The 22,438-nt window shown below is 45.9% G+C and overlaps 1 protein-coding gene across 1 annotated transcript in view; it reads right to left on the reverse strand.

Annotated features, from left to right (window-relative positions):
* The window catches only part of esco2 (establishment of sister chromatid cohesion N-acetyltransferase 2), a 35,676-nt gene extending 13,327 nt beyond the window's left edge, over positions 1-22,349 (reverse strand). Inside the window, exons 1-7 of the mRNA XM_072251639.1 lie at positions 22,262-22,349; positions 21,803-22,043; positions 11,502-11,583; positions 11,336-11,402; positions 6,784-7,804; positions 5,743-5,815; positions 3,854-3,911 (exon numbers count right to left, since the gene is read on the reverse strand). Coding sequence (XP_072107740.1) covers positions 3,854-3,911; positions 5,743-5,815; positions 6,784-7,804; positions 11,336-11,402; positions 11,502-11,505 — 1,223 coding nt within the window. The 5' untranslated portion in view covers positions 11,506-11,583; positions 21,803-22,043; positions 22,262-22,349. The remainder of the gene's footprint in view (positions 1-3,853; positions 3,912-5,742; positions 5,816-6,783; positions 7,805-11,335; positions 11,403-11,501; positions 11,584-21,802; positions 22,044-22,261) is intronic.
* Positions 22,350-22,438: the final 89 nt, after the last annotated feature.

Genomic DNA, 22,438 nt, shown 5'->3' on the forward strand with positions numbered 1-22,438 from the left:
TATATTTTTTGGGGACAAGGAAAAGGGAAGAGGTGAGGAAAAGAGAATAATGCGAGAAACTAGAAGGTGATAGGTGGGGAAGGCAGACCTGAAGGAGGAGGGATCTGATTCGAGGACAGTAGATAATGGAATAAAGGGAAGGAGGCGAAGAACCAGAGGACAGAAGGTGAAGGTGATGGGAAGCCGTGAAACATAGGGGGGGGGGGGGGGGGAGAGGAACAGGACAGTGGTTGCTGGAAGTTAGAGAAATCGATGCTCATGCCATCAGTTGGAGACTACCAGGACAAAATGAGGTGTTGCTCCTCCATTCTGCATCTGGCTCCAACGTGGCAGAAGAGGAGGCAGATTCTGCCTGACTACGAGTTCCTCCAGAATTTTCTGTGTGTTAATCCAAATTTCCAGCATCTGCAGTCTCCAGTGTGCCCACCTAACCTACTCCATTTCCCCACATTTGTTCCATATCCCTCATTTTGCTATTGGGTGTTTTTGACTAGTGGTGTATCACAAAGATCAGTGCTGGAACCCTTGTTCTTTGCAATATACATAAATGATTTGGAAGAGGATGGCATGATCAGCAAGTTCACAGGTGGCATCAGGACTGATAAGAGTTGTTGATAGTGTGAAAGGTAGTCTTAGGCTGGAATAGGCAGATTGAGTTTAATCTGTATTACTCTCCAGTTATCAATGCATTTTGAGAGCACTAACGAGACTAGGACTTACACCATGAACAGTAAAGGCTTAGGGAGAATTGAGAAACAGACAAACTTTGGAATACAAATCCATAGATTCTAGATGGTCAATAACATGGCTTATTGGATATTGGCTTTCACTAGTTGGGGCACATAATACAGAAATTGGAGGTTATGTTGCAATGGTGAGGCCAGATGAACACTGAGTTTTCCATTTTCAGGAAAATATTCTCCATTTCTATATCCCTCAATTTTGTATACCACATCTTGCCCTATCTTTTTCTCATCTGCTCTAGGGAGAATATACCTAGCTTTTCTAAACTCTCCTTATAAATTAATTGCTTCATCCCAGGCAATATTGCATGCGCAGATCTCCGGTGAAAAATGATGTCGTATCTGTTAAATAGGGGCCGTGGACAATTCTGATTTGATGGAGACAGATGTGAAATCACAGAGGAACATCTGGAGAAATTTCTGAAACGCCCGTCCGCTGCTGTCGGTACTGTGTGGTCGGGAATCTTTCGGAGGATAGGCCTCAAAATCTCCGGCCTTGCCTGCTTTTGGCGACTGAGAAAGAGGTTGAATCGCTCGGACAGAGATGGCGCTCAGTACACGGTGTCGGAGAGCTGATCAGAGCTCGAAGTTTTCGGGTGACTCAGATTTGGATTGTGGTCGGCATGGCAGGGAGAGTTCTTCCTTCTTCCGTCCGCGTGAGATGTGGGACATTTGAGGAACTTTGAACTTTACTGTGCTCACGGACTTTCTTCATCAAGTTATGGTATTGTGCACTCTTGTAACTATATGTATAATTATATGGTTCTGTCAGTTTTTTCAGTCTTGGTTTGTCCTGTGTTTTGTGATATCACACCGGAGGAAATAATGTATCATTTCTTAATGCATGCATTACTAAATGACAATAAAAAGGGATTATGTGTCTTCATAATCTAATATTGTTACTATAGCATGGTGACCATCGTTTACTTGAGCGATGGACAGAGTCTATAGAAGTGAGGCAAAACAGCAGCGAGGTCATGGAGTCTACATTAAATACAGAGGAGGAGGTTCTTGCTGTCTTGCGGCAAATTAGGGTGGACAAATTCCCAAGGCCTGACAAGGTGTTCCCTCGGACCCTGTGGGAGGCAAGTACAGAATTTGCAGGAGCCCTAGCAGAGATATTTAAATCATCCTTAGTGACAGGAGAGATACCAAAGGATTAGCGGACAGCCTATGTTGTTACACTGTTTAAGAAAGGCTTTAAGAATAAACCTGGAAAATACAGGCTGATGAACCTGACATCAGTAGTGGGAAAGTTATTGGATGTATTCTAGGGGACTTGACACGAGTATTTAGATAGACAGAGACTGCTTAGGGATAGCCAGCGTAGCTTTGTGTGTGGCAAGTCATGTCTAACCAATATGGAAGAAACACTAACCGTAACCCTAATGCAAGCTTCTGGATCCAAGTCATTTTATCTCTCCATCGTACCACCATTTACTTCATCTTCTCATCCCTTCCACCTGGCTGGTGCAATCTGGCCTTCATTCCCTCCCTATCTGGCTCCCACATCACCCACCAGTCTCTGTCCTATCCCCACCCCCTCGTTCTGCATTATATCGGCAATCTTTCCTGGTCCCTCTCAGTACCAATGCAGGGACTTAATCCAAAATGTCAATTTGCAATGTTTGTCTCCATAGGTGCTGTCTGACTTGCTGAATTCTTCCAAGCGTTGTTTTTTTCATTGTTTTCAAAGGTTCAAAGGTTAATTTTATTATCAAGGTATGTATGCAGAATACAACTAGAATTGTCTTCTCCAGATAGCCACAATACAGAAAACCATAGTAGTTGAAAGAAAGACATCAACATCCCCCACTGCACAAAAAGAAAAAGAAGCAAAACTTGCAAACCCCAACCATAACTCATCATGTCCTGAGTAATCAAGAATCTATCAACCTCTGCCTTAAATATACCCAAAAACATGGCCTCTACAGCCACCTGTGGCAATGAATTCTAGATTCTAGCTAAAGAAATTCCTCCATTCTAAATGAACGTTCCTCTATTCTGAGGCTGTGCCATCTGGTCTTAGACTCCCCTATCATGGGAAACATCCTCTCCACATTCACTCTATTGAGGCCTTTCAACAGTTGATAGTCAATGCATTTTGGAAAAGCATACAAGGGTAGGGCAGACACATAAAGAGAGGACCCCAGAGAGTGCCGATGAACATAGGGACCTTGGGTTACATGTCCACAAATTCCTCAAAAGTGCCAGTCTAGGAGGATAAACTGATGAAGAAGGCATATGTAATGGTTGTCCTCATTAGACATTGCATACAGAAGTTGGGACATCATATTACAGCTTTATTAAACATTAAGACAGGAGTGTTGTGTGTAGATCTGGTCACCATCCGTGAGGGAAAGAAAATGTGCTGAAAAGCATGTAGAGGAGATTTGTCAGTATGCTGCCTGGATTTGAGCATTAAGATTATAAGGAGATATTACATTAGGGTGATAGAATTATGAGGGGGATAGATAGTATTTTTAAAACCCTTGAGTGGGTGGACTAAAAGAGTACATAGGTTTACAAGGCAGAGAATTTAGAGGAGTTTAGGGAGGAAATCCCCCTATAGGTGGAATGTACTGCCTGAGGAGATGTGGAAGGCAACATTTTAAGAGGCTTCCAGATAAGTACTTGAATTTTCTAGATGGTATCAAACACTACAAAACTTAACGCAAGAAAATGAGATTAGCATAGATTGGTGCAAGAGGCGACATAGACACGAGGACCAAATGGCCAGTTTTGGTGCTTTATAACTTCAAGACTTTATGACTATAAAGCAAAAAAAATGTACTATTATCGATTTTGCCAGGAAAATTGAAATAAAAAATCTCACCAGTGAGAGACTGCAGAGCTTCTAAATTGAAAAGCTTCGAGTACTCCAGTGCACGATTTGCATAAGACCAGAATGCAGATTGATAATATGTCAGGTAATTAGGAAAGCTAACAGAATATTATGGTTTATTGCTCAGGATAGTACAAAACACATAGGGATTATATAGACAACATCTGAAGTATGATGCACAGTAAAGGTGCTAATATCTCAAAGGCGTTGTAGCAGAAGAAGCTTGCTGCCAAGAGTACATACTTAGGCCTGTTGTTAACCATACCTTTTACTGCCAGGACGAGTACTGAAAATGGGGTAGACAGCTGCACTTGACAATAAACCTAAAAGTCAAAAATATGCATTTACAAAGGTGCTTAACTAAGGAATAGCGTAATAACAAAACCTAACACTGCGACTTCAGTAATGACAATTGCAAGAAATGTATCCTCATATAAGAGGATTTTCAATTAAATATAAAAACTCAGCTTGAGTTTCAATAGAACTAGAATTTTTCCAACCCACAAAATAGATTTTATTTAAATTATAATTGATCTAGTATGAATCCATTCTGATTGAATATTGGGACCCTAGATACCTTGTTCATTTAATATTGCTTCATTGCTATCATCTGACATCATTCAACAGTTCTGCACTTAACAGTCCCCAGCCTTCAGCTACTTGGTTATCTTAGTTTCAATTCTGAAATAACAATGTCATTTCTCTTTGTGTCCGACTTCCTCAGGCTTCATGCAACTGTTTACTTGCAGCCATCCCTACAGCTTGACAAAAAATTAGAAATTATATCTTACAATTGTGAAATCTACACTTAGTTGGGATTACTCTATACATTGAGTCCATACTACCTCTAATAGGTTCTCATCCATGATATTCATAAGAACATAAGAAATAGGAGCAGGAGTAGGCCACCTGGCCTGTTGAGCCTGTTCCGCCATTCAGTAAGATCATGGCTGATCTGGCCATGGGCTCATCTCCATCTACCTGCCTTTTCCCCATAATCCTTAATTCCCCTACTATGCAAAAATCCATCCAACCTTGTCTTAAATATCTTTACTGAGCAAGCCTCCACTGCTTCATTGGACAGAGAATTCCAAACGCATAAGCAGTTCCTCCTCAGCACCATACTAAATCTACTCCCCAAATTTGTGCCCTAGTTCTAGTCTCGCCCACCAGTGGAATCAACTTTCCTGCCTCTATCTATCCCTTTCATAATTTTATATGTTTCTATAAGATCTCCTCTCATTCTTCTGAATTCCAGCGAGTACAGTCCCAGGCGACTCAATCTCTCCTCATAGTCTAACCCCCTCATCTCTGGAATCAATCTGGTGAACCTTCTCTGCACCACCTCCAAAGCCAGTATATCCTTCTTCAAGTAAGGAGACCAGAACTGCACACAGTACTCCAGGTGCAGCCTCACCAATACCCTGTACAGTTATAGCATAACCTCCTTGCCCTTAAATACAATCCCTCTAGCAATGAAGGCCAACATCCCATTTGCCTTCTTGATAGACTGCTGCACCTGCAAACCAACCTTTTGTGATTCATGCACAAGTACTCCCAAGTCCCTCAGAATAGCAGCATGCTGCAATTTTTTTTTTTACCGTTTAAGTAATAATCTGCTTTTTCATTTTTCCTCCCAAAGTGGATAACCCCGTATTTACTAACATTGTATTCCATCTGCTAGACCCTTGCCCACTCACTTAACCCATCTATATCTCTGCAGGCTCTCTGCATCACTTAATGCATCCCTTTCTCGAGTGAAAAATGAAAAATCATATTTCACCCGAGACCAAGGCAAGAATTATTGCAGAGCAACTTTTTGTCCCATTTTATAATTATTGCTGAAAGCTAACACAACAAGGCGCATAGCAGCTAGTGCAACACTATTACAGCTCAGGATATTGGAGTTCAAATCTGGCACCATCTCTAAGAAGTTTGTTCATTCTCCCCATGACAGTTTCCTCTGACAGTCCATAGACATACCGGTTAGTAGGTTAATTGGTCATTGTAAATTGTCCTGTGATTATGCTACAGTTAAGTAAGTGGGTTGCTGGGCAGTGCGCCTCGCTGAGCCAGAAGGAACTGTTCCTCACTGTATCACTAAATAGACAAAACATTTAACTCCACACTGAGCTCATGAACAAAAAAAATTACCTTCATGTTTTTCAATATTTCTATTCAGGGCTGTTGGCTCTTCTTTCTGCTCCAAAACACCAGTATTTTCACTCTTTTAACATACGAGATAAAATAGATGTAAACAAAGCAATTTTCATTTATAAAAAATATGTACTTGAGCACTCTCGGGTGTAGAATTTATGATTCGATCAGGATATAAGGTGGCCAAAGATGCATTGCAAGAATAAATTCAAATTCTAATACATTCCCATCGCTATCTGTAAGGAGTTTGTACGTTCTCCCTGTGATGGCGTGGGTTTCCTCCCACATTTCAAAGACATACCAGCTGGTAAGTTAATTGGTCATTGTAAATTGTCCTGTGATTAGGCTAGGATTAAATCGGGGCATTGCTGGGCAGTGTGGCTCGAAGGTGTGGACAGGTCTATTCCGCACTGTATGTCAATAAATAATCGCTTTGACAGAACAGAACCAAATGGAAAGCTATGGTAATTAGCATCTGTCCAAATGCAAGCATAAATTCTGGCCCACGAACATGGAGCTGTCAGCTTTCATTTCACTTTTCTGTACTTATGACTCAATACAAGTAGAAAAGCATCACCTTTTCCAGCGCCACAGTAGAGCAGTGGTTAGCACGATGCTATTGCAGCCTGGGGCGCTCCAGAGTTCAATTCCGGCTCCGCTCTGTAATGAGTCTCTGTATGTCCTCCCAGTGGAATGAATGCGAGAGATTTCTCTGGGTGCCCCAGTTTTACTTCCACAGTCCGAAGGTGTACTGTGTAGATTAACTGGTCTTTGTAAATTGCCCCGTGATCACGGTTACTTGGGTTTGTCAGGGGTTGCTGGTGCAGTGGGGCTAAAAGAGCCAGAAGGGCCTACTCCGTGCTTTATTGCTAAACAAATACAAAACACTGCCCATTCAGCAAGTTGCTGTAATTACACAAGAAAATCCCCAACGTGTCATACATCCCTCGTGAGCCACATAAGAACTGTAGGTAAAGACTTACTAAATACAGTACAAGTTTATAAAAGCCAAAATGTTACAGAAAATGTTAGCCTTACTTCTGTTGTCGAACCTTTCTGTTGCAGTGCTTTTTCCATGGTTACCAAAACTGGACAACTGGATTGTTTCAATTCTACTTTCTGAACTACCACCCTCAACTCTGTGGTAGGCAAAGCTCCGAGTAAACCGGCAGGTAGTTGTGCAGATGTTTCGACTCTTTTTTGCTCATTTGGTTCAGTTTTCATTTTAAAAGTGTTGCCATTAACCTCATCATTCAATTTATTGCTGTACTCGCCCAGAGGAAGTCCTTTCTGGTCAGACACTTCAGCATTGCTCTTACTTTGTTGGATTCTGCAATCAGATGAAATTGCTTTGTTGTCTGGAAGACTCTTTTTGAACAAAGGCTGACTTTTCCTGCCGGTAGAAAAGAAAGCTGCTCCTTTCTGTATTTTAGGTCTTTGCTGTACCTTCAAACCATTTATTTTTGAATTAAAAGTCAGTATTTTGGTCTTAGATCCATAAAACACACTTTCCTTCAGATGGGTCTGTTTTGAAGTGGCATCAGATTCAACTTCGTTTTTATTCATCTGTGATTTCTTTGAATCAAATGGAATTTTAGAAATTGGAACCTTAGACAGGTTTTCTTTTATTTTCAAGTGTTTCTTTGCTTGAGATTTTTTACTTTCTATTTCAGATTGTTGAGTTGCAGTGACAGACTTGGAAAGGCTATTCCGACTGATCAGTTTTCTTTCAAGGGGGATGAGATACAGCTGCTTTTCCTTCTTGTAAAAAGTCTTTGGAGATACACCAGAATTATGTGCAGTGTCCTTTCCATTGGAGATCAGTCGAGAGATTTCCTGGGAATTATCTTGTTGTTCATCACTAGACATATGTAGCAAGGCACAGTTTTCAAAATGATTTTCTTTACCATGACAATCATTTTTAGAATATAGTAACTTTGATGAGGTTCTTAACTTAGGTGATGATATTTTTAATGAACAATCAACATCATCAAAATTAAGTATTCTTTTTCTTGCTGGCATTCCCGTTACTGCAGAGTTGATGGGAGTATAATCGTGACTGTAAATACAGATAAACATAAATTAGCATTTTACTGCAAATCTTTACAACATTAAATTCAATCAGTGATTTCATTTTACAATAAAGCAATTTAGACCACAAGATATAGGTGTAGAATTAAGCCATTTGGCCCATCAAGTCTGCTCCACCATCATGGCTGATCCATTTTCCCTCTCAGCCCCAATCTCCTGCCTTCTCCCCGTATCCTTTGATGCCCTGACTAATCAAGAATCTACCTCTGCCTTAAATATACCCAATGACTTGAACTCTACAGCCGCCAGTGGCAACAAATTCCACAGATTCACCATTCTCTGGCTAAAGAAATTCCTACTCGTCTTTGTTCTAGATGGACATCCTCTATTTTGAGGCTGTGGCCTCTTGTCAGAGACTCCCCCACCATAGGGTACATCCCTTCCTGCATTTCCATCATTTACTTCCAGCAGCAACTTACCTTAGTAACAGCTGAACTGTAAGCAGTAATAGCAGAGCAGTGCTGTACTGTTTTATGACCCGTGAATAGTAGGGTCATAGAAAAGCACAGCATAGAAACAGGCCCTTCTAGTCTATGCCAAACTATTTAAATGGTGCAAGATGAACTGTATATGGATATCTCATCAGGAGAAACAACCAAATCTACTTAAAATGTAAAATGAATTTACACTTCTACATGTACGTCTCTACATCACTGTGATGTAGCACTAATATATAATCTCCATTCTTTTGGCAAAAGTCTTTCAGCCATCCAACTCATCTAACCTAGACACTAACTTAAATAAATCTTTCCAAGCCAAACTTTAAAAAAATAGCTGAATACAAGGACCTAAAAAGCATCGCATAAACAATCCAAGTTATTTCTCTTCAACCAGTCAGTGCAACCTTGATACTACAGTTTTGCAACACCAGATTGATCACTTTGCACCAAAACTATCTTTTTTTGTTCTAATTATGTTCTTGTAAAAAGAAAAGTTTAATTATTTTAGTGAATCCTGCCATTATGGTGCTGTGCCTGTGCAGTTTTTCATTGTACCTGTGCATACATGTACTTGTGCATTGAATTGACTTCATTACTTACATCCTTCATATACACGAGGAGTAAAAATCTTTACGTTACATCTCCATCTAAATGTGCAATTATAGTAATTTATAATAAATAGCACATACAACAGTACAGTCAATATAACATAGAAATACTGTTGTATCAGCATGAATTAATCAGTCCGATGGCCTGGTGGAAGAAGTTGTCCCGGAGCCTGTCGGTCCGGAGCCTGTCGGTCCTGGCATGTGACAATAAACTCAACCGTGACTATGATGTGCCTCTTTGAGGCAGAGCCTCCTGTAGGTACGTGGGCTGTGCCTCTAACGTACTTGGTGGAATCTACTACTACCTGCAGCTTCTTGCATTCAAATCGCTCACCATACCACGATCCAACCAGTCAGGATAATTTCAACAGTACGACTGTAGAAGTTTATTAGTGTTCTGTTAACCTCCTCAGAAAGCAAAGGTGCTGGCACAGCTTCTTTGAATAGAATAGATAAAACCACCCTTTTCTAATACATTTGAGCACATCGTTCAATCTTTTCTCATCAATTGGGTAGCAGAGTTCATTGGAAATAATTCACACAAAGTTAATAATAACAGATCAAATACTTAATTTTATATTAGATTAAAGACTAAAAGATTTTACATTTTTGGCAATGAGCGAGATCAATAAAGATGCAGCAAATTCCATTTAGCCTAGAACAGATATACGGTATAGTGCAAATGTCTTCAGAGACTTTAACACCTTTGCACAGTACTGTTGTAATTTTATGCATTGCACTGTACTGCTGCAAAAAAAAAGTGATGACATATGTGAGTGATAATAAAGCCTGTTAGAAACAATATAGCTTCCCTACATCCAATTTCAGGTACTTCAAATGTTAACTCCACCGAAGAATTTCTCTTGTTGTGATGTGTTACTTTTGAAGGGGGCTCATAATCACAAATTCTGATTATTCAGCTTTCTCTTCATCAAGCAATCAGGTAAAGGCGTGACCATATTAGCATGAACTGCTCCACTGCAGTGATTAAAAAAAAGAGCCAAGGAAGCACTGGGAAAATGACAGAGATATACTCAGTGGCCACTTTATTAGGTACACCTGTACACATGCTCGTTAATGCAAATATCTAATCAGCCAATCAAGTGGCAGCAAATTAATGCATAAAAGCATACAGACATTGTCAAGATCAGTAGTCCCCAAACTCGGGGCCGCGGACCAATACATTGCCGCGAAGAATGCAGTGGTGCAGCGGTAGTCGGAACGCACCCAGCACATCTTTAAGATAAAAGCAGAAATAAACAAGCTAATTAATTAGGTTTTTAAACGCAAACAACAGGAATTCTGTAGATGCTGGAAATTCAAGCAACACACATCAAAGTTGCTGGTGAACGCAGCAGGCCAGGCAGCATCTGTAGGAAGAGGTGCAGTCGACGTTTCAGGATGAAGGGTCTCGGCCTGAAACATCGACTGCGCCTCTTCCTACAGATGCTGCCTGGCCTGCTGCATTCACCAGCAACTTTGATGTGTGTTGCTGTTAATTAATTAGGTGCCGGGCGGCATTAAAGATGTGCTGGGTGCGTTCCTGCTACCGCTGCACCACTGCATTCTTCTCGACAATGTATCAGTCGGCGGCCCGGAGGTTGGGGACTGCTGGTCAAGAGGTTCAGTTGTCTTTGAAATTATTTTGACTGTTGGTGCCAGATGGGATGGTTTGAGTATCTCAAAAACTGCTGATCTCCTGGGATTTTCATGCACAGTCTCTAGAGTTTAGAGAATGATGGGAAAAAAAAAAACAGCAGAATATCCAATGACCGACAGTTCTGTAGACAAAAATGCCTTATTAATGAGAGTGGTCAGACTGGTTCAAGCTGACAGACAGGCATCAGTAACTCATAACTATGCCTTACAACCATGGCGTGCAGAAGAGCTTCTGTGCACGCAGGACATACTGAAACTTGAAGTCAACGGGCTATAGTAACAGAAGACCACAAACATACAGAAACACATTCAGAGAGCACTTTACTCGGGACCTCCTGAACCCAGGAGTGGCCTCTGAATGTATATAAGAACAACTTCAGAAATGTAAATTATTTCTACAAGGACTAAAAAAAAGGCAGCTTTTGTTTCTTTATTGAAATGTATAACAGCAGACTTTGAAAAATAGAATACGTTGAATTTTTCCAGATGTGGAAAGGAACAAAATTAAAGGCAATAATGTTTGATGGTTACTAATAAATTAAGCAAAGCAACCAATCAGAGGGCAATGATGACATTGATTCCAGAAAACAACATGAGGAGAGTCCAATGTCAGATTAAATAACTGAGAAAAAAGATACAAGTATATTTACAGATATCATTGGATAATATTGATAAAATAAAAGGAAAAGAGGTGAGGCTTGAATAGCTCTCACCTCTTGAAATGCTAAGTAGCTTCTCTATTTGCAGAATATTCAATGTATAAATAAACTTCAGAAAAAAAAACCAGCTTACCCATCATCTGTAAAAGAACTACATTTCCTCTTTCTTGGTGTGAGTTCAGACATTTTTTTCTTGAAAACTGAAAAAAATTAAAACTAAAGATTATATTACTGCTTACTTACATAATCAGAAGCAGTTGGGAAGAAGCAGTGAAGATAACTTTATTATGTATACTAACCCATTCAGTTCCACTGTGTACCGTCTATATTTTAAATATTAACAAATCTTTGTTGGCTTCTTTTATTTCCAGTTAAATATATCTGTTAGAGAAAAAAATATACAAAAAGTCAATAATTTGCATAATTACTTAACAAGGTACAATAGTTGCCAAACCAGAGAGTAATTACGAAAGGCATGAAAAAAATTGCAGAATATTAAAAAAAAATCAATAAATAAGCAACGCACATCAAAGTTGCTGGTGAACGCAGCAGGCCAGGTGCATCTCTAGGAAGAGGTACAGTCGACGTTTCAGGCCGAGACCCTTCGTCAGGACTGGCGAATCAATAAATAAAATAGGTGAGTTACATGGGGTAAAGGTGGCCAATGCAACTCCCTTGAAAGCAACTAAAGATGATAAAGAGAAAGATTGGGGGGAGGGGAAGGGAGAGAACTGGTTGAATCATGAAGAGGAGGGGGGTGGGTGTGTTTTTCTTGGCCCCACGATGTCAGTGCTTACTTTTTCCTCATGGATGCTGCCTGACCTGCTGAGTACCTCCAGCATCTGCAGATATTCTCGTGTTTGTGGTTGAATCATTGATTTTCATTAGTATTTGCAATAGGGAACATGCTGGAAAAATTAATACGAAATACTATTAATAGTAGTAATACTATTACTACCGTATTAATATTAATACTATGGGTCTCATATTGCAAAATTATGGTAATAAAGGAACTAATGTTGACAGAATGACAAATCTCAAGGACTGGATGGATTCAGTCACAGGATTTTATGAGAGGTATCTGGGAAAATGCATCATGATCTAACTACAACTTTGAAAGATCTCAATTCACTTAAGACATAAAACAGTACAGCACAATACAGGTGCGTGTGTCAATCATCTTGTGCCAACCTTTTAATAAACTCCAAGATTAAACTAACCCTTTTCTTTAATATAGTCTGCCATTTTTCTTTCACCCATGTTTATTTGTCTCTCAAATGTCCCTGATGTATCTGCCTCTACCACCACGTCTGGCAACCCATTTCACACACACACCACTCCATAAAAAACCTACCTCAGTCCAGGAACGGCCCTACACAATATGTGTGAGAGTTTTCCATACAAGGAAAAAGATTTGCGAAATGTTGAATGCAGCGCTGAATAAGAAATTGGGGAACAAAATGTGGCCACTAGGGGGAACGTGGGATATTACCTCGTGAACAAGCAGTAAATGGGATATGGAAAGAGAACTGTGAAAAGAAGTGCAAATTGCTGATAGAGGAATGGACGGATAAGACAGATGTAAAGTGGAACAGTACATTATTAGCGAGTTGGAGGAATAATGCTTGTGACAAAGGGATGTACGGCAGAAGGAACACCAAAAAGTCGGGAGACGCTAAAAGTGGAGTGTGAATGGGTGCCGAAAACGAGAGCAGGGAAAACGATATAAGCAAACCAAGACCGGCCTAGATAGGAAAGAAGGGCAGGATCATCAGTCTAAAGTTCAAACTAATAGGGAAACAAGGGATCCCGAACCCATATCTGGCATACCAACCCCGTTTGAGGACCGTGACTGCGATAAGGAATGGGCACCCACCATACACCCCACCTCCCACCTTATCAGGGTCCAAGTGCACCCAGTGCTCCCGAACCCCAATCCTCCCGGTATTCAGGTATGGTGGCCGCCCAGGTAAAACAGCGGCAGCAGGGAAGGGGATGCTCTCTTTACCCTGAGATCCGGAAAAGGAATAACGAGGATTATTCTGAGACAGGGAGGGAAGAATCCAATAAATCCCCAGAGTTAATGGCTCCACAAAGACAATTGCCCACCCGAATGCTGCCCAATCCACGAGCAGCGGAGGGGGGACAGCCCTCAGTAATTCCTGTGTATGCACCCTGGAAACCTCAAGAAATGATAATGATCATGAATCAGGCCCCAGATAGAAAAGAAGAACCAGCACAGTTTGCTCAGTATGTTCGCAGTACTATGCAAATGTATAATGTGACCCAGCAAGATTTATTCAGTCTCTCTGCATGATTCCCTCAGTTGATGAGGGGCAGAAATGGAAGGCAGAATTAAGACATCAAACCTATCAGGAGTTACAGGCGGGAATTCATAATGAGAATGAACAGATCATTCAAGTCTTGGAGAGGGCTCTCCAACAACCTGTAAACATCACTAAAGTACATGAATGCAAACCTAATTACTTTGGTTCTGTCTTCACTAAGGAGGACATGAATAATCTTCCAGAAATAGTAGGGGACAGAGGGTCCAGTGAGATGGAGGAACTGAGCGAAATACATGTTAGTAGGGAAATGGTGTTAGGTAAATTGAAGGGATTGAAGGCAGATAAATCCCCAGGGCCAGATGGTCTGCGTCCCAGAGTGCTTAAGGAAGTAGCCCAAGAAATAGTGGATGCATTCGTGATAATTTTTCAAAACTCGTTAGATTCTGGACTAGTTCCTGAGGATTGGAGGGTGGCTAATGTAACTCCACTTTTTAAAAAAGGAGGGAGAGAGAAACCGGGGAATTATAGACCGGTTAGCCTAACGTCGGTGGTGGGGAAACTGCTGGAGTCAGTTATCAAGGATGTGATAACAGCACATTTGGAAAGCGGTGAAATGATCGGACAAAGTCAGCATGGATTTGTGAAAGGAAAATCATGTCTGACGAATCTCATAGAATTTTTTGAGGATGTAACTAGTAGAGTGGATAGGGGAGAACCTGTGGATGTGGTATATTTGGATTTTCAGAAGGCTTTTGACAAGGTCCCACACAGGAGATTAGTGTGCAAACTTAAAGCACACGGTATTGGGGGTAAGGTATTGGTGTGGGTGGAGAGTTGTTTAGCAGACAGGAAGCAAAGAGTGGGAATAAACGGGACCTTTTCAGAATGGCAGGCGGTGACTAGTGGGGTACCGCAAGGCTCAGTGCTGGGACCCCAGTTGTTTACAATATATATTAATGACTTGGATGAGGGAATTAAATGCAGCATCTCCAAGTTTGCGGATGACACGAAGCTGGGGGGCAGTGTTAGCTGTGAGGAGGATGCTAAGAGGATGCAGGGTGACTTGGATAGGTTGGGTGAGTGGGCAAATTCATGGCAGATGCAATTTAATGTGGATAAATGTGAAGTTATCCACTTTGGTGGCAAAAATAGGAAAACAGATTATTATCTGAATGGTGGCCGATTAGGAAAAGGGGAGGTGCAACAAGACCTGGGTGTCATTATACACCAGTCATTGAAAGTGGGCATGCAGGTACAGCAGGCGGTGAAAAAGGCAAATGGTATGCTGGCATTTATAGCGAGAGGATTCGAGTACAGGAGCAGGGAGGTACTACTGCAGTTGTACAAGGTCTTGGTGAGACCACACCTGGAGTATTGTGTGCAGTTTTGGTCCCCTAATCTGAGGAAAGACATCCTTGTCATAGAGGGAGTACAAAGAAGGTTCACCAGATTGATTCCTGGGTTGGCAGGACTTTCATATGAAGAAAGACTGGATGAACTGGGCTTGTACTCGTTGGAATTTAGAAGATTGAGGGGGGATCTGATTGAAACGTATAAGATCCTAAAGGGATTGGACAGGCTAGATGCAGGAAGATTGTTCCCGATGTTGGGGAAGTCCAGAACGAAGGGTCACAGTTTGAGGATAGAGGGGAAGCCTTTTAGGACCGAGATTAGGAAAAACTTCTTCACACAGAGAGTGGTGAATCTGTGGAATTCTCTGCCACAGAAAGCAGTTGAGGCCAGTTCATTGGCTATATTTAAGAGGGAGTTAGATATGGCCCTTGTGGCTATGGGGGTCAGGGGGTATGGAGGGAAGGCTGGGGCGGGATTCTGAGTTGGATGATCAGCCATGATCATAATAAATGGCGGTGCAGGTTCAAAGGACCGAATGGCCTACTCCTGCACCTATTTTCTATGTTTCTAAGCCTGGAGAATCGGGACCTGACTATTGGGAGTGATTTGTGGCCTGCTACGACACTTTTGCAGGAGACCAAGCCTTTAATAATGGGAATCCATCCCCCCAGTTTAATGCCTTACTGCTCCAATGTTAACCAAGTTAGCCAACATGATTAAAACAAATAATATGGATTAGCCTGACAATGACCAAAATCGAATGCGACGAGCTTTGACATATTAGGACCCAGTTTTCGAATCCCGATCAACCCCTAAGGGAACTAATATTAAAGGTGAATATGTTTAGCGGGAAGTGAAGGATGCAAGCGGGCTATCTCTGGGGATCAGAAATGGGAACAAAAACCTACCAAGGGACAGGTGGGGACAACCTGTCTAGAAAGTAACAGGCAAGGACGCTTCCTGCCATGAGTACCACCCCTCAGGAAGAGCCCAATATAATATCATAAGTTGCTGGAATTCCAATTCCGTTTATGATTGGGATGGGGGCAACCACATCCACACTCGATCGGGAAATAGCATTGGAAAAGGGATTCCAGCTATCAGACGCTACAATCACTCTGTCTGGGTTCGATGGTACGGAACGTACCCAGCCATTGCAGGTAGAATTCCAGGGGGACCCAGTGTGAGGTTTCATTTACAGCCACCACCCGTCTGGGATGTAATCTAGCAGGGAGTGGCTTGCTCTGTCTGTTGGAAGTCGAGATTCTATGCACAGACAAGGGTATCACCCTGGGACTTGTGAACAACCGACGGCTTCTCCAGTTACCGACCCTTCCAGTGGTGGGCACTTAACCCGGACTCCACTTCATTTGGACCCCCTCTGCCAGTGGTCAACCCCATGTGACCCTGTGCTATGACCCTACGGGGTGCACCACTGAGGAAAGTCAATATTATGCACTGCTCGAAGGACAGAAGTTCCCAGTCACAGTGATTGGAGAGATTAAAGGAAGAGAGGGCAGTGCATTACTGGCTGAAGTTCCGGATTTCCTTTGGCGACAGACAGGACTGCTGGTTCCCCATTCCACCATTAGGGTTTGCCCTGGGTTCAAGCCAAAGAGCCTAGGGTTTCTTGCCTACACCCTGACGAAATAAGCCTCCAGCACCAAGGGAGACTGGCAAGATTTGCCCGCAGGCCAACTCCGATACTGGAAGGAGTCTGAGGTGAAGATGAGACATCTGGTAAGACACTCTTTTAATATTGACTGAACCCAAGACATTGTACCCCATCTCTGGGCAATTTCAGGCCACGAAGTCGGCCGCACCAACTGCGCCCCCCCCCCCCATCCGGATCACTGTGAAAGGAGGACAGACTCTCCCATCCATTCCGCAATACCCCCTCAAGCCCGAGGCAACGTTTTATGAGGATGGAAGCTCTTTTGTGGATCCAGCAGGAAAACAATAGTGATGGACAATGAAGTAAGCCTCTTTTGAAGCAGCTGTCTCCGCCCAGAAAGCCGAGTTGTTTGCTCTGACTTGTGCCTGTACCCTAGCCACAGACAAAAGTGCCAACGTTTACACAGACTCCCGTTATGCATTTGGAATTGTACATGACTATGCGGCTCTCTGGGAACATGGGGATTCCAGACTTCCTCTGGCCACCCCATTAGTAATGCCACCTTTGTACTCACCGCTGTACAGCTACCTGTGCTCATTATTAAATGTGCGGCCCACATCCGCTTGCCCGACCAGGTCACTAAAAGCAATGTTAGCAGATTAGACAGTGAAAAGTGCGGCACAATCCTCGGTAGTTGTAGTCCCCTCGGGTTCCAAGACTTAAGCAGAATGGGTTTGCCAGACATGCAGGAGGTACATATTTTTCAGGGGGACGCCTCTGAGGAGGAGTGCAAACTGTGGTCCCAGTTGGGGTGCCAGAAAGACCCTGACCTAGGTTTTTGGATCACCCCAGCGGGACAGGTTTGTGCTCCTACACAGTTTTTAACCAGTATTGGTTGAGTATGTACATAATTGTACACATTTGGAAAAGGAGGGAATGGTTGGTAACCTGTATCCTGCACACCGGGTACGACTCCCTTGCCAGGTGGACCTTTTTCGTGTCTACAAGTTGAATTTATTGAATTACCTAGAGTACATTGCTATAGATACTGCTTAGTTATTATAGATGTGTTTAATAGATGGACTGAAGCTATTCCAACTCCAATAATATTGCTATGAGTTGTGAAGGTATTATTATGGGAAACAATTCCCAGGTACGGCCTGCCAGAGACGCTGAGCTCTGTCAATGGCTCACACTTTGTGGTGAAAGTAAACTAAGGGGTATGTAACGAACTAGCTATCAAGCAACAACTCCACTGTGTACACCACCCACGGGCCGCTGGCATAGTGGAGAAAGCCAATGGCACTCTGAAGCGTAAAGGGGAAGAGATGGGAAAATATATATATGCCAACTAACCAAAATTTTCCAAGCATTACATTCACAGGTACGACAGACTACAAGGAAGAGAGCTACCCCGCAGAGAGGAGTGACTATCCCACCATAGAACCTGGGAATTTTATCCTGGTCAAGAACTGGGATCGAGGGAAACTTAGACCTCAGTGGAGAGGACCATATCAGGTGTAACTGACCACTCCCACGGCTGTGAAACTGAAGGGGCAATCTCGGTGGATACATCGAACAGACTGCAACCGTGTTACTGCAGGAACTGAGAAGAAGGACTCTTGGACTAAAGGAAAATGTATTGGTTGATAGTGGTGCTTGTGCTTATGCCTTGAGAGGACTCACCCCAGCATCCGGGGACCCCCATGACAACACCGTTCTCTCTGTCACACCTATGCCAAACAGGTAGAACCAGGGGCCTGCTGGGTTTGTTCCGAAATTCCGCAGCATGGTAAAACTATGATCCCAATGTTGGTATCCCACTCAACCAGTGAGGAATTTTCAACCTGGGCTTTCTCAAATAACACCCGGGAAAGTGAGGTGAGGAACCGTGGTCCAGTCAGAGATGACTGTGGCTGTCAGTGTTTTGAGGGATGGTATCTCAGGCCCCCACCAAACGGAACTTCCTATACTGGGAAACATGCATCCTGGCCATACTTGCAGGTGCCCAGCAGCGGAGCAGTAAATGCCACCTGTTACTTTAATTTCCAGGGAGGGGAAGATGCAAGTTTTTCTGGGAAATAGCAGCTGTACCACCGATACCACTGCAGACCCTTCCCAACCAGTAAATAGCACCCACTGGGCATGTGGAAATCGGCCCTATGTATGGCTCCCAAGGGAAACTGCCAGCAGATGGGATCCACAAAGTCCCAGCAAAGGTTGTTGTTATTTAGTACCCTACCTGATAGTTATAACTGAGACTGAACGATTTCCAATGATCATTTTTCCCTCCTATGGAGTAGCCAGGAATTCACGAGAGATAATCAGTTTGGCAGTAGCACTTGAGGAGCTGGCCAATAAAACTGCAGTGGCCCTGACAGAAACACAGGCCCAAGTAACAGAAATATCCTCTGAAATGATTGCAATCCAGCAAACAGTCCTACAGAACCGGATGGCCTTTGATCTCATTCTGGCAGAAAAAGGAGGAACATGCGCCTTTGGGCCCGGAGATTTATCATGAAATGATAAAAAGGAGGGAATGAGGAATTGAGGATATATTAAAAAAAATCATTTTGAATATAAGTAACCTCTAGCTAAAAGAATAATTGGGACTGAACAGGAAATTTTGAACTGAAGTAAACTCTGTCTTCAGCAGTTAGAAAAAAACCAGGTTATACGACTTTTCTCTTAATTAGCAGAGAGACATTCAGAATTGATAAGTGATATTGTACCCTCGTTTGTCTAGGGGAAGGGAGAACTCACTGATAAGGACAGGAATGAACATCTGTCTGTAATTAAGTCAGAACCTTGAAAAGGGAATAATTGATAAGGACTGGACAGTACATCCATCTGTAATCAAACCTTGATTTAGCAGACTCTCTTATCTAAGTAATTCAGTTTTGCACCAGCAGACTTGGTGGGCATACCAGTTCAAATAACATCTTGCAATAGTAATGTATGGGGCTTACTATGTATAAATATATGGCTGTAACCTAACTTGACAGTCCACTTGTCAGATGATTGGCAGCACTGACATGCCTTCCCTTTGACAATTGGGTCTCAAACTCCTGCTGGAGAATGTGCAATACACTATGGTGACGATAAGAACGCAAACACGAGAAAATCTGCAGATGCTGGAAATTCAAGCAATACACACAAAATGCTGGTGGAAAGCAGCAGGCCTGGCCACCAGCATTTTGTGTGTGCTGCGTGTTGATGAGAAGCTGGTCTCCCGAGTTTTATTCAGATTCGACTTTAACACCCGCTGCCCTCGGCTCTCCCCCCGGGCTCCCGCTGCCCTCGGCTCTCCCCCCGGGCTCCCGCTGCCCTCGGCTCTCCCCCCGGGCTCCCGCTGCCCTCGGCTCTCCCCCCGGGCTCCCGCTGCCCTCGGCTCTCTCCCCGGGCTCCCGCTGCACTCGGCTCTCTCCCCGGGCTCCCGCTGCCCTGCCCTGTCCCCGGGCTCCCGCTGCCCTCGGCTCTCCCCCCGGGCTCCCGCTGCCCTCGGCTCTCCCCCCGGGCTCCCGCTGCCCTCGGCTCTCCCCCCGGGCTCCCGCTGCCCTGCCCTGTCCCCGGGCTCCCGCTGCCCTCGGCTCTCTCCCCGGGCTCCCGCTGCACTCGGCTCTCTCCCCGGGCTCCCGCTGCCCTCGGCTCTCTCCCCGGGCTCCCGCTGCCCTCGGCTCTCTCCCCGGGCTCCCGCTGCCCTCGGCTCTCTCCCCGGGCTCCCGTTGCCTTCGGCTCTCTCCCCGGGCTCTCGCTGCCCTCCCCTGTCCCCGGGCTCCCGCTGCACTCGGCTCTCCCCCCGGGCTCCCGCTGCCCTCGGCTCTCCCCCCGGGCTCCCGCTGCACTCGGCTCTCCCCCCGGGCTCCCGCTGCCCTCGGCTCTCTCCCCGGGCTCCCGCTGCCCTCGGCTCTCTCCCCGGGCTCCCGCTGCCCTCGGCTCTCTCCCCGGGCTCCCGCTGCCCTCGGCTCTCTCCCCGGGCTCTCGCTGCCCTCCCCTGTCCCCGGGCTCCCGCTGCCCTCGGCTCTCTCCCCGGGCTCCCGCTGCACTCGGCTCTCCCCCCGGGCTCCCGCTGCCCTCGGCTCTTCCCCCGGGCTCCCGCTGCCCTCCCCTGTCCCCGGGCTCCCGCTGCCTTCGGCTCTCCCTCCGGGCTCCCGCTGCACTCGGCTCTCTCCGCGGGCTCCCGTTGCCCTCGGCTCTCCCTCCGTGCTCCCGCTGCCCTCCCCTGTCCCCGGGCTCCCGCTGCCCTCGGCTCTCTCCCCGGGCTCTCGCTACCCTCCCCTGTCCCCGGGCTCCCGCTGCCCTCGGCTCTCTCCCCGGGCTCCCGCTGCCCTCGGCTCTCCCTCCGGGCTCCCGCTGCACTCGGCTCTCCCTCCGGGCTCCCGTTGCCTTCGGCTCTCTCCCCGGGCTCCCGCTGCCCTCGGCTCTCTCCCCGGGCTCCCGTTGCCCTCGGCTCTCTCCCCGGGCTCCCGCTGCCCTCGGCTCTCCCCCCGGGCTCCCGCTGCCCTCGGCTCTCTCCCCGGGCTCCCGCTGCCCTCGGCTCTCTCCCCGGGCTCCCGCTGCCCTCCCCTGTCCCCGGGCTCCCGCTGCACTCGGCTCTCCCCCCGGGCTCCCGCTGCCCTCGGCTCTCTCTCCGGGCTCCCGCTGCCCTCGGCTCTCTCCCCGGGCTCCCGCTGCCCTCGGCTGTCCCCGAGCTCCCGCTGCCCTCGGCTCTCCCCCCGGGCTCTCGCTGCACTCGGCTCTCTCCCCGGGCTCCCGCTGCACTCGGCTCTCTCCCCGGGCTCCCGCTGCACTCGGCTCTCTCCCCGGGCTCCCGTTGCCCTCGGCTCTCTCCCCGGGCTCCCGCTGCCCTCGGCTCTCTCCCCGGGCTCCCGCTGCCCTCGGCTCTCTCCCCGGGCTCCCGCTGCCCTCGGCTCTCTCCCCGGGCTCCCGCTGCCCTCGGCTCTCTCCCCGGGCTCCCGCTGCCCTCGGCTCTCTCCCCGGGCTCCCGCTGCCCTCGGCTCTCTCCCCGGGCTCCCGCTGCCCTCGGCTCTCTCCCCGGGCTCCCGCTGCCCTCGGCTCTCTCCCCGGGCTCCCGCTGCCCTCGGCTCTCTCCCCGGGCTCCCGCTGCCCTCGGCTCTCTCCCCGGGCTCCCGCTGCCCTCGGCTCTCTCCCCGGGCTCCCGCTGCACTCGGCTCTCTCCCCGGGCTCCCGCTGCCCTCGGCTCTCTCCCCGGGCTCCCGCTGCCCTCCCCTGTCCCCGAGCTCCCGCTGCCCTCCCCTGTCCCCGAGCTCCCGCTGCCCTCGGCGCCCCTCAGCCACCCACCCTCCCGCTGCCCCTGAGGTATTTTCGCCCCCGGCCCACTCACCGCTTCAAACTGCGCCCCGGCTGCGAATTCGCGCGTTCAAGCTGCGCGCCTTCTGCATCGATCTGCCTCCGGGCCTCGCTCATTGGACGCGCCTGACGGCTCTCCCTCACCAATTGGTCTGCCGAAGTGTCAGTCAGAAGTCCAGGTCCCGCCCCTGGTGTGCCGCCAGTGCCGCCGCCGCCGCGCCGAGTTGATCTGACAAAGTCTGAGGTTGGAGTGAAAATTGCGGAATCCACGTTGACTTTAAAGCAGAAATCAAATGAGAAAATAAGTGTCATTTTTAGGAGCAAAATTACCTCTTAATTGTTTTAATTTCCCTCTCCCTTTCTAGTCCTTATGAAACAGCTCATCCCTCTCTGCCATCCGATTTCAGAACGGACATTACCCATAAACGCCACCTTTTTATTTCTATTTTTGTACTACTTATTTAATTTAATTATTTAAAACATATAAACTTACTGTAATTCGTGTTTTTTTTCCTATTATTGCATATTCTACTCCTGCCGCAAAGACAACAAATTTCACGACATATGCTGGTGATCTCGAACCAGATTCTGATTTAGATTGGTATTAAAGCAAGGAAGCGAAAAGTAACTGCAGAGATTAAACCAGCAGGATTGCGCAGGGGAAAACGAG

This window comes from Mobula birostris, chromosome 2 (assembly GCF_030028105.1).
Source record: "Mobula birostris isolate sMobBir1 chromosome 2, sMobBir1.hap1, whole genome shotgun sequence".
NCBI lineage: Eukaryota > Metazoa > Chordata > Chondrichthyes > Myliobatiformes > Myliobatidae > Mobula > Mobula birostris.